A 14,056-nucleotide genomic window follows, 5' to 3' on the forward strand; every position below is an offset into this window, starting at 1 on the left:
TGAAAAAATGGATGCAGTTGACATCGCTTGTCTTGATGATGTGTTCATTCTCCAATTCGCTCGATCTCAAATACGATTTGTCTGGGATAAACTACCAATTAATTTCAAACGGAACTTTGAAATTATGGACTATAAGTTTTGCATTGAACATAATTCAATTACAAGTCCTGATTATGATGTCCCAGGAATTTATCTTTATCCTTACAAAAAAGATTGTACTAAGTATGAAAAACTAAAAAATGCATTAAAATAATTATAAATGCATACTTAACATTTATTTAAAACTCCTATAATTATATGTACTTTTCATGCTGTATTAATTGATTATGTGAATTGAGTATAAGCAAAAATAAAATTTATTAAAACATATTTTTATTTGTGAAAAAATTTATTTATTTCTCTCAACCTTGTTATCTAATACAATAATTATTAAGTTAATTTTCTTACAGTATTACTTAATGGATTATATTCAATAATACGATCATGTAGAATTAAGCAGTATGCTGATGTCTGATCGGGAAACTGATCATTTGATTCAAATTCAACACGAATGTCAACTGGTCCAGATTTGATTGATTCATTTTGTTTTGAACAATCGATAATGTAGAGAGGTGCTTCTTCCAAAAATCCTGCTTTAGTTAACAATAGTTCCGGCTCTTTATTATAGTATGACGTTTGAAAATTAGTATACATATCATACAATAAAGCATACTGATTGCGATTAATGTTTAGATTCAAATTTCCATATGGATAACTTTGAGAATTGAGGAAAACTTTTACATCTCGGATATTACAATGATCAAAGTGACTGGAATTTTTCGTCACAACATTTTTTCTTGCAGTTTGAAATCCTAGAACCAAGTATCGTGGTTTCTCCAATTGCGTCGAAGTTTTGATAGGCGAAACATGTTTTGTTGTTTTCGGAAGTAGTGGATATTCATATAATTGCCATGTACGGTAGCTTAATGGAATAGCTGGATCATTTGCGATAAAACTGAGTGCTTGAATCTTCTGTTTATGGGACATTGTAATGTATGGTACATTCCATTCCACTTTATTAAGAAGTATTTTAACTTTTTCAGCAGCCTCTCGAGCAGCAGGTGTATGTAGATATGAGTTAATATCAGTGTTTGATCTTATAAGAATTAATTCATGCTCAGCATTCATAATAATCCGATTGTAATCTTCAGCGAATCCAAGTAATAAACTCAGCGGTATAGAAATATCAAAATATCCGTCACCATTAGTCAATTTATCACCAGTTTCTAACCACCCGGCGTTTTCCATTAAATTAGCCTGTCCGGGAGTTAAAAATATATAATTCTTCATTAGACTTGTAATTTCATCATTCTTGCATCTATCAATTTCGATAGCATTCAATTCGTAGCGTATTTCTTCAAACATGTGACAAATGGCCATGTTAACCAACTCCATAGTTTCACTAACAGCAGTGCCATCTTCTTTAGTAAATCTCCCACAAATGTGTAAAGAACTCTTACTCGGTAGAATGCATAAATCTTGATGTTGAATACTGATTCTTATTTCATCACTATTATTAAATGTTGTTGAAGCATAAGGTTGATGTGAATGAACCTCATAGTGAGAAATCGATTCGTCGAAGATTATTGGTTTTTGGATGTTTAAGATTTCCGCCATGGTAGTATAATGCAGCACAAATTGATTTTTCTTATTTTACCGATCTTCCACGTAATGTTAATCCCAGGCTTTTGAGAAATTGGGCGTTCTGAGATGTTAGCACCCTGACAGGGACACGACGACTGATGGGCTTTAGGCATGATGCTTGACTTTTATAACTGCCTCCAATTTTTTTATCATATACAATCCCCATTATTTCACTGATTTCATATGCAATCTTATTGTAATCGTTTCACCACGAAAATTCACTAAATTTCCATCTTGATCACCAATTCGCAGCTGAAGATTGTGTATTGATTGTACTGCGACTGGTAAGTAAATGATGTGGAATGGTACTTCGATGATCTTATATTCTGGTGCAACACTTGGGAAAAACTCATGAACTGTGTAAACTTTACGATTATTCATATATGCACCAGTAGTAATATTGCACTCAACTCGCAGTGCATTGATTTTAAGGATTTTTATTAGCGAATCGGATTTGTGTAGAAGGTATGGCGCAAGTCGGCGATTTCCAAATCCTAATAATGATGCGATAGAATCTTTCGGCTCAAAATTTACAATTTGATTACATTTAATTTCACTATGTAATTCATTGTTATTTGCTCTGATACTCAATTCTACTCCCTCAGGTAATTCCTTTATTAAATACTTTTCAATGTCACGTAGTTCATAACTTCCGGTTGGTATTGTTATAATTTTATCTGCTTCCTTCCCATTTATGCTGGATAAATACAACTTATTACAACCTTCATCGATATTAGGTATAGAATTGAATGTTATTTCTACAAGTCCAAGACATAACTTGTCCCAGGCGATAATTCAATGGGTGGAAAATATTGAGCTTCCAATGTGGAGGTCGCTCCAGATAGTGTTAACGTCAACGAATCAGCCATAAATAAATACATTTTATACTCGTCTCATATATTTATAATTGATTATTTAGAAATTTGAGACACAAGTGTCCACATATAACGGTATCATAATCTTGATATTTCTGATGATTATATTTCACGCTCCCAACATCGAGATATTTCATGAGTTCATTTGGTGGTTGAAGGTTACCAAAACTTTTCCCAAGGCTATAGCTTCCATTGTTGAATTATGCCGTTTAGTCTCCTGCAATTCACGTTTAGCAGTCTTGGCAGCATCCACAGCTCTAGCGATACCAGCAGCGCCCCCAGCTAATGCACCAGTAGCACTTAAACCAGCAAGAATTGGTATTAAAAATGGTAGCAATTCACCTACTTTTAGTGGTGGTATGGGTAATACACGCTATGATCGTATTTTTTTTTTCCCACCAACCATTTTTACAGCTTTACGAGCGCCCCGTAATGCAGACTTGAATGGTAAAATGAGTACACCGTCGTTCATCGTTTTTTGAGCTGATTTTATAATTTGTCGGATGGGGACAAGTCGTTTTTTTTCTTTACTGTCTTTTTCCTCTTTTTACTATTTCTCTTAGACTTCCCCCTCTTTATTTCCAACTTCTTTTTAACTGTAGCCATCTTTTTCATGCCCATACCCAAACTTCTCTTCACTCTCATGGTTTTATTGACTCCTCAAGCCACAGCTTTTTCACCAAGGCTAGCATCTTTTGCATGAAGACGTTGCAAAGCTTTTTCAGCAAGCTCTTTATCAGCCTCATGACGTGCTGCCATATTGTCAGAATGTTTAGAATAAGCAATGTCATGAGCTTTACATGCTCTGTCCAGAGGATTCATACCTGGATCACCTCGAGCTAATCTTTTCGTTAATTTTGTACCAGGTCCACAATACTGATATCCCGGCACATGTAATTCTATAGGTAGTATATTTATAACACTGTTGATAAAACCTTTGCCACGCTTAGTTTCAACTTTACTAATACGTCTGCTCTTAACCATTGCAGATCTATGACTAATCTCAAATGTATAAGTACTCGGTACTTATAAGCATATTGTTTAGTCAGAATTGAATCATCAGCAGATTAACATAGTATTTAGTGTCACCTAAAATAATTCGAAATGAAGTTTGAAAAACAGACAGCAAAATTACCTGTGATCAATTTTGATCAAATAATTCAAGGTGATGAGAAAAAAATTCAAAAACGTCATGGTTCACTACTACCAAATACTGTTCGAGCAGTTCTTTGTGGGCCATCGAACTGTGGGAAAACGAATGCACTCCTTGCACTAATTACTCATCCTAATGGTTTGAGATTTGAGAACATTTATGTATACTCTAAATCATTGAATCAGCCTAAATATAAATTCTTAGAGTCAGCACTACAGCCTATAGAAGGAGTTGGATACTTCCCATTTAATGATCATGAATCAGTTGTTAATCCAGATGATGCACAACCGAATTCGCTTATGATATTCGATGACGTAGCTTGTGAGAAGCAAGATCATGTCAGAGCATATTTTTGTATGGAGTGGCACAAAAATGTTGATAGCTTTTATCTCTGTCAAACCTATACACGTATACCAAAACATCTTATAAGGTAAATGTCCCAATACCGGAACGACGAAGGGTATACGACTGATTTTTATCGTTTTTAAAATATTAAAATAGGTTATCAACCTAAATAATTTATTACATCATATAAAATAGACATTTATCTATTCAAAAATAATGAAATTAGTTGATTTTTCTTAAATTTAATATAAAAAAAACATTTTTTTTTATTACACTCAAAAGACCCAATACCGGAACGCTGAAATAGCCTTGTCTCAATACCGGAATTCGGTTGTCCTAATACCGGAACAGTAAATTAAACGAATTATTTTGTAAGTAAATGAGTTCAAAAAATTTTAGAAAGGAACACTTTTTTTATTAATTGATTATAATTACAAAATATTGTGAAAAGTAATAACCAAAAAAATTATCGTTTTTTATTTATTTTTTTTTTATTTTCGTTTTGTTCTTTCTTTATTTGTTTTTTGTGGTCTCTTTCTTGTTTTTTCTGTTCCTGCAATAATTTTTTAGCTTCTTTTGCTTGCAATCTCTTAATTTTTCTGTTTTCGATTTCCAATCGTTTTTGAATTTTTTCTTCGTTTTCTTTTTGATGCAATTTTATCCATTCATCTTGGGTTAAAACAGTAGGCAATTTTACTTTTGGTTTTCTTTTTTTTGTATGAGGAGAAGAATTCGGCCAAAATAATTTATTTTTGAATAATTCCGAAATTCCACTAGGTACTTGCGGTTTTGAAGAGTTTGACTTGTCTGAAAAAATTTTGATTGTTTAAAATAGATAAATCTGGAGAGGAAGTTGAACATAATATATATAATCCAACATGTTATAGAATATTAAGAACAAAAATCAAGATAAACTAACCTTTTAAAATATTCTGAGTTATAATTTTTGGAGTTGTTGTTGCTACCGTTGAGAAAGTTTCTGTTTCTGTCGTTGAAAAAGCTGCTGTTACTATAGCTGATGAACTTGCTATTGCTGTTGTTGAAGAAGTTGATGTTACTGTTGCTGAAGAAGTTGGTGTTACTGTTGCTGAAGAACTTGCTATTGCTGTGGTTGTGGAAGTTGTTACAATTGTCGTAGAAGTTGTTACTGTTGTTGTTATGGAAGAACTATTAAAACTTGGATTTTCCAATAAAAATTAATCTTTAATAACACTTAATTTAGATGAATTAACATCGATCGACAAAATACTAGTGTTTTCTTTATCCGAGCAAGTTATTAACTCTAAATTATTTGCACATGTATTATCAATAATTGTAGGAAGAGACTGATTATCAACATCCGATTTAAGAACTTCATAATTTTCTGGTAAATTGTTTATATTCTCTGTCTCATTAAAAGGGAAGATTAAAATACTCTTATTAATTTCATCATTTTCTTCGATGTTTACGTTTATATTATTATTCAATGTCTCATCAAGAACTTCAATAATAATTTTTTCTCTTAAGTTAATTAGTAAAAAAATTAAATTAAATTAATCAACTTAAACCCTATAAAGCAACCAAATTTATATGAAATCTACACAAAAAATATTTAAAAAAGTAAGCGCTCAATTACTTATAATAATACTACAAATTAGCTACATCTAAATTTAACCATATAAATACCGCAATTTTTTTTCAAGTAAATCCAGTACTCAAATAACCCTTTACTTTGTTCTGTACCAATATAAAACCCATCACGCTCTGAATCTTCGAAGTCTTTTAACACATCAATTTTTAAATATTTTTCGAAAAACTCTAAATTTCTTCGACATTCATTTGGATCAGGTTTTAATTCCACATTTTCACTCTCAACAAAAGAATTATTTTCCGAATTTCTCTTATTTTTATTAAGAATATTGTAATTTACTGCTTCAGCATTGAATGGACACAGTCCACATGCTTTGAAACCATGTTCTATCGTATTTTTTAATGATTTCATTGATTGTAAAGCTTTATTAAGTAAAGGTGCAAAGTTTTCTTTCTTTAAGCTTTGTCCATTGCTTTCTATCCTATGACCGTCAACAGTTTTTTTCCACGCAGTTTTAACTGGATGAAATACAGCGACATCTAAAGGTTGCAGTATGTGGGTCGCATTAGGGTAAAGCGCAACAAATTCAATTTTATTGATTCGACAAAAATTGACTAGCGGTAATGTTAAGTGGGATGAATGACCGTCTGCATAAAGTATTACGGGAAACTCAATTTTTTTTTCCATCAATCACGGATAAAAACAATTTGCGACGTATTCAAAAAAATTTTCTCCGGTCATCCACCCTTTTTGTGATGTACTAATAAACCAACTTTTCGGAACATGTTTAGAAACATGATGGGGAATACGTTGATATGGATAAATGATCATTGGTGGAACCATCTCACCTGCAGCGCTCACCATAAACAACGTGGTTATATTTTCTTTATCATTGGTGTTTACAACTTTTTAAACAGCCTTTGTACCCTTTCTTGTGATTACTGGCTCGGCCTTTGGGCATAGTTGAAAAGCACTCTCATCTCCATTGAAGATACGACTGGGAGGAATATCAATCAATTGTTTCTCGACAAGATAAGCTTCAACTTCTTTAAACCAATTCCGGAGAGAATTTTCGGTTACAGATGCTCGAACGCTTGTCAAATTTTGCACGACTCGTTTAGCAATATCAGGATGTCGACGTAAAAATGATTCGTACCAATGTCGTCCTGGTCTGTTATCAGTGAATGGTGTTTTCCGGCCCGGTTCATTAATTAAATCTCGCACACTATCCAGCAATTGGTTTTTAGTGACTGGGAATCCACGGTCACTAAGAAAAAATATCCATTTGACGATTTGGTTTTCTTCTTCGGTACTTAAAAATATTTTAGGTCCTTTTTTAGCATCAATTGGAACTTTATTTTTAACTCGAGAATGAAGAGTTGTCTTAGGTATACCGTATTTTCGACTAGTAACACCTAACGGTACACCACTGCGAATATCGCTTAAAGCAGCGTCAATATCATTGATGTTATAATACTTTTATTTTTTTTTATTTTTGGCATTTCAGTTAAATCTATAAAAAAAATTATGAAATTATTTATAAATGCAATGATGTGAATTTATTAATAATGAAAATATTAACTATTATTAAATAATATTAATGTAAAATGCTTTTAAAATTTTCGAATGATTAATTATTTAAAAAAAAATTATTATTTTGAACCGAAGAATAGAAACAAAATTAATCATTTGAGGTTATATTATAAAAATTATAAAAAAAAAAAAATTAGACACAAAAATTTATTTTTTATAATTTAAATAAGAGTTTATCTATATTTAATGCATTTTTAATAACTATCATACTTACTGCATTAAATATTAGGTCTCCAGCAATAATTAATGTTGCACTTGATTTCGCCTGTCAATAAAACTCACCGTTAATTTCTATCGATAACATTAATATGACTGACTGTTCCAGTACAGGGCACGGGTTCATTTTGGTGTACCAATAGACGAACAGTAAAATTAATATAATAATACTATTTTTTTCATATTTTTAATATGTTTTCTTGAATTCTATGTCATTCAAGATGCATATACAAAAAAAAAAATTATTGAAAAGTAATTCTATGCATTTTCTATAAGCTTAAGACCATTGACTGATTTCTTAGTAAAACCATTAAGAGACATGAGAAAGTCATGGATCCGAGACTATTGCTATTATTTGCATTTTTTTTTTCATATTTCGGATATATTTTAAAATATATTTTATATTCTATTATGTAGCTAAAAGATTAAGGTTTTGAATAAAAAATGTTTTATTTAATTTCATCGCGTACGAGTTAAAATATAATATAATGATTATCAAATCGTTCCGGTATTGGGTCTTGTTCCGGTATTGGGACATTTACCTTACGTGACAATGCCAATTTTCTTGTACTTTTTTGTCAAGATGAAAAGAATTTGAAGCACATATATGATGATCATGTGAATACAGATATGCCCTACAGTGAATTCAAAGATTTATGTTCAGCATGCTGGAATGATAAGGAAAGTGATAATAAACACGAATTTGTTGTTATTGATAAGGATAGTGAATCAAATAATGGACGTTATAGAAAAGGTTTTGATTGTCTTATAAGTATAAATTAATCATACTCTATAGAAATTGATCCAGTCATTAATAACATTCAAGTGTGCAAACATGGCGTGTAGAAATATTTCTCAGCAGAAAGATATGCTGCTTCAGATATCTAAAGTTAGTGATGCAATAAGACAGAAGCATAAAATATTAAAAGTTGATAAAGATACTTCTGAACAAGCTGCAAATGGAATGTTTAAACCTATAGTGACGCCGTTAAGGACATTAGTTGAGAATTCTAAAGTTTTGAAACATGAAATTAAAGAAGAAGCTGTGGAAAACTTTCCGTTAAAGAAACGCGAACATAGTGACTATTCAAGTAACTATCAAACTGTTCATACTAATGACAGTGAAATATATGATGGTCAAAATACTTTTGATGACTTAAATGGCGGTGGTACTAGTACCACCAACTTGGACGAAACCATTATATCAGATCCCCCAACCTCTGCAAGTACACCGCTGAGATATCATAGCTCCATCTCCAAATATATTGAAATGTTAAATAAAAAAAATCCTAAAGGCTTAAATACAAGATTTGGGATTCGTAAAAAAAATAATCAATTATTTTTTGGAAATTCACCTGTCCAATTTGGTGATAATACAATTTCAGTGAATCATCAAAGTTATGTCTTATCACCGGGTCTTATAGAATTATTATTTAAAAGTGATCCACATGAAAAATCTACTACGAAAAATGATTTAGATGTATGCCATAAACTGATCATTTCCACAAACACACACAGGAAAAATTATGAATCCGAAAGAAGTCTTTATGTTGAAAGGAGTTCTGAATATATTAAATATATTGCTGACTATGTTCAGTCACCAATAAAAAAGGATAAAGGACTACCAGCCTTAATGACTGTTTCAAAGAGGCGAAAATATGTGGGTTATATTTATTTGGATGATCCTAATGAACTCGTAGATCGCCTTCGTCTATTGATGGCATCTCAAACAGCTGGCAACTCTAGCCATTCGAATGAGATAATTTCAATTATTGAAGAGCTGCGTGAAGCTGAAATTATTTATTAAGAAAGACATTGACAATAATTCATCATTTATAACATAATATTCGAGAAGAGAGGGTCATCAAAATGGGTATCGATATATTTGGACGTGTATCGTCCCAATCGAATCAGACACAATTTAAAGGTTGCAGTAGTGGTGTTGGACCACCTGGAAAAGGTTTCAAGTTAACAATTGATGGGCAGTTCGACTTGGACCAAAAGAGGTTATGTAATGTTGCTGAACCGAAGAATGAAAGTGATGCAGTTACATATAATACTATGAAAGCTGCAATAAACCATATTGACGATAAATACAAAACTGTAAGCCAACAAGTTGATAACCTCATGAAGACATCTAATGTCGAGTCAATGGATCAACTAAAAATTGCAATAAAACAGGAATTAGACAATGTGAAAACAATTAGTAAATATAATAAATATCGTATAACTGATCTTGAAGATAAAATAACAGCTGAAATAGTTAAGATAGAGGATAAAATGATGAGTAAAAATCCAGACCTCATTATTGAATTGGCAACCAAAGTGAATGCATTAGAAAAACTTGTTAGTGAACAGATTCAACATATTGAACAGCTATTAACTCGTGTAACAACAGTTGTGAGATCTATAGTACGCGATACTCAAACTATAGCAGATATTGATCGTAGGCTATCTAAACTTGAGAAACATGGAAAGTAAGAAGAAAGTCATAGCTCAAGAGCTTCACAAACTAGCACGAAAAAAATTATACTCGTCGTCATGTTGACATTCGAGGACTCGATGAAACTTGGCAAGCTGATTCGGTAGAAATGATATCATATAGTTCTGTAAATAGTGGATTTGAATATCTACTGACAATTATAGACGTATTCTCAAAGTATGCTTGGGCGGTTCCTATTAAAAGCAAAAGTGCTGGCGATGTCAGAAATGCTATGAAGTCTGTCTTACAACAAGGGAGGCATCCGAAAAATCTACACGTTGACCAAGGCAAGGAGTTTTACAATAAAGAATTCAAAGATCTCATGAAAAGTCATAAAATTCATTTGTACTCGACACTTAGCAACCTAAAAGCATCTATATGTGAACGTTTTAATCGAACTCTAAAAAATAAAATGTGGCAAGAATTCATAGCTCAAGGTAGTTACCGATGGATCGATATGCTTAGAAACTTAGTTGATGCATACAACAATACCAAACATCGCACAATCAAAATGAAGCCCATTGATGTAACGGCTGAAAATAAAAAACAACCATTCAAGAAGATTTACAAACCCCTTCAAATCCATCAACCGTTGAATAAAAAGAAAAACAAGTTTAAAGTTGGCGATAAAGTGCGGAGAAACGAATACAAGCACGTTTTCGAAAAAGGTTATACACCAACTTGGACAACAGAAATATTCACAATAAAAAGCGTGCAAAATACTAATCCAACAACGTACAAGCTTACTGATTTTCCAAACCAATCAATCGAAGGTGGATTTTACAATGAAGAGCTTAGTGAAGTCAAATATCCTGATGTCTACCTTGTAGAAAAAAAAGTGAAAAAGCGTGGAAATAAATATTTTGTAAAGTGGTTAGGATTTGATAGCTCACATAATAGCTGGATAGACGAATCAGATTTATGAAAATTTTATTGCTTTAACGATAATTCTTATATGAGATGTATTTTTATAAATAAATAAACAATTTTTTCTATACAAATGTTTTCTTTATTTTTTATGGCTATTTTTTTTTTTTTTACAAATTTTAATTTACAAGTGAAAAATTAATAATTATACATCATTTTTCTACTTCCATATATCCCCATGGCAGTGTATCTGTTGAATTTTCAAGCAAACGTCTTTTATCATCATTCCAACTTAATGCTAATTTTTGTTGTAAAACCGTTTCAACAACATGTTTTTCACTTTTGATTAACCATTCTTTTTCTACAACGTTGCAATGTTCTAAAAGACATTTTTTAAAATCATCAAACTCAATCCTTCTTAAAGTTGAACCTTTAACCCCTTTAGCTCTTTTGTCAACTTTATTATTTTTATGTTTTCTATATGTATAAAGCTTGACTCTTAAACCTATAAATTCTCCCATAATTTTAACATTATTTTTATCTTTCATAAGACCTAATACTTTTTTATTTATTAATGGGATATTATATACATTATTAGGTGAATAATCAGATGTATCAAATTTATGAATGTCACGTTTAATAATTTCGTATATATTAGGCACTGTAAAATAATAAATGAGACTATCAGTATCTGTATACATTAATTTTGAGGTATCATTATGAAAATTTTTTTTTTTACTTAGTTATAATGAAAATCATAGATGAATGTCTTAGCTAAATCAAGTATACTAAATCCAATATATATGGGTTTTGTAAAATGTACATGAATGTTTTTTAATTCAATTATTACAATGTCTTCGCCAAAAACAGTCAAACTATGAAAGTTAGGTTTAGAAATTAGAGATTTTGCACCAAAACGTCCTGTCCATTCTGTAACTATTCTAATTTCTTTATGTTTTTTAACATTTTCCATTGTTTTCCCAAATACAGCATTATTCATAAGCTTAAAAAAGTTTTTCTCAAATTCATTCTTCGCATTTTTACGGCGATCAGTATTTTTATCAATGTATGGTTGAAACCAAGCTGATTGTTCGAAGCCTAGACCACGATGAACTCTTACGAGCCTCATACCTAACTGAAGACACTGCTGTAAATTCTTATAATAAATAACATATCTTTCTTTTGAATATAAAGTAATAATTAATTTAGATTGCTTACGGTTCGGTGGTACAAAATGCTCAGGACATAATGGTAGATCTTTATGCAGATCATGAAGCTCTATTGGATATTCTAAATCTACCTCTAGTATAAAACCTTTTGATTCGTTTGAATTAAAAATAATATCTATATTATCCACAGTTATATCTTCAACCAATTTAAATGACTTACATGGTAGGGGCATGCTTATTGCAGCTTCATATAAGTTATTCACATCAAAATACATTAAATAAGATTCAGGTTTATTTGGATCAAAGTCATCACTCATAAATCGATTATTAGCTACAGCATGGCGATTTGTACACTGTGACACACCACCTCTTATACCTTTTTCTATAAATAATACCATTTCAGCATCATCTAGCAGTTCTAATTGAATACCAGTGAGCTTTAACATAGCATCAAAGGCTAATCCTGGTTCTGTATAATAATGGAGGGGATCTAAATTATAAGTATTATAGCAACTACATCGAAAATTTTCAAAAATATCAGCTAATAATAAGACATCGGTTTTTTAATACAAATCAGAATATTCACCGAGTGTTTTAATATTAAATTTACGCCAAACTAATTTTGCATGATCATAATCTTCATCAGATATATTATTATTATTCAGTTTAGAATAAAAATATGATTTTTTAGGTAATTTATCTTCATTCAACTTTACTATAGAATCTATGTACTCATACCGAAATACTCCTTTACGAGTAGCTAAACTAAACTGTTCATGATCAGAGTAATACATTCGTGTAATTTGTTTATTATTATCTGTAAGATATGATGCTAGTTTCTCTAGACCCGAGTATTTTTGATAGACTTTGTAAAAGATATATAACGTTCTTTATTAATAGGTAAAACAGTAACTGAACCATTAAATCCAGTCATTAATGATTTAATAATAAAATGCGAATCGTAACCTGATAAATTATGAAAAATAATAGGTATTTTATGAGATTGTTTGTAATTTAAATTGCATGAATTATGCGCAGGTTCTTGATATTTGCCTGTGAAATGACAATGATCACGACATTTGTTAGCATTAGAATCGATTATTTTCCCGCAAATATGACAATCTTTTGTTTCGTTATGATATCTTTTTTCATCATTATTGAGCGGCTTTGTAGGTATAGGGTTTTTAAGTTTAAAATCAACTTTTCTTCCTAAAATTTCCAACTCCTTAATAAACCATTCAATACAATCAGAAAAGCGTTTGAGCTCAAACTTTGATAACGACGAATCATAATCACATAAGACATAATAAGCTATACTATAAGGAACATGTTTTTCAGTACCATTATCAGATTCAAGAGTACATTCTAAATCAGCGTAGACAACAAATGGAACTGGATCTTTATATGTAAAATTTTTAAATTTCAATATTTTATTTTCTTTGTCGGGCAAGCTCATTCTAATCTTATTATATTTAATAAAGTCTAATTTATGCTTTTCTACAGAATTTTCAAATCTAAAATGACACAAGCATCTCTCACAAAACCATAATTTATTTTTTCTTTTTGATATTTGTCTTTTTACTAAACGTGATAAATTTTTTATTAAAGTAAAATGGAAAATTGGTCTATAGTTCTTAAATTTCCATTATTAAGATGATGATTATTATTATTATTATTATTATTATTATTATTATTATTATTATTATTATTATTGTTATTATTATTATTATTATAAGCTTCAATCATTAATAAATAAATTATAGGTTTCTTACATTGATAATTAGTACTTAAGTATAATGGCGCTATTACACTAGATGCTGCATCTTCTTCATTCTTGGTGAACTGCGATTCAAGTCCGTAAACATTTATCTTCAAGTTGTTTAACTTTTCAAATTTCGGAAAGTCTTTAAGAGTCATAGGAAACTGAATATCCTTATAATTAAAAAGTGTGCTGAAATGTGGATATGATGATATCCTTACTGGGTGAGTAGTTTCAGCATCATATACTGCAGCAGTTACACACCAAAGAAAACAAAATTCATCGTTATTTTGGATGTTGATAACAGCTTTTTTATATTGTATATCTTTAGGTAAGGTGGTAAA

General features: G+C 30.8%; 1 protein-coding gene across 1 annotated transcript; it reads right to left on the bottom strand.

The window, feature by feature from the left end:
• Window positions 1-429: 429 nt before the first annotated feature.
• Window positions 430-1,656, bottom strand: LOC103578568 (uncharacterized). The gene has a single exon (XM_008559698.3). The coding sequence runs from the start codon at window positions 1,654-1,656 to the stop codon at window positions 430-432; it is 1,227 nt and encodes a 408-aa protein (XP_008557920.3).
• Window positions 1,657-14,056: the final 12,400 nt, after the last annotated feature.

The sequence above is a fragment of the Microplitis demolitor genome, chromosome 8 (genome assembly GCF_026212275.2).
Source record: "Microplitis demolitor isolate Queensland-Clemson2020A chromosome 8, iyMicDemo2.1a, whole genome shotgun sequence".
Lineage (NCBI taxonomy): Eukaryota > Metazoa > Arthropoda > Insecta > Hymenoptera > Braconidae > Microplitis > Microplitis demolitor.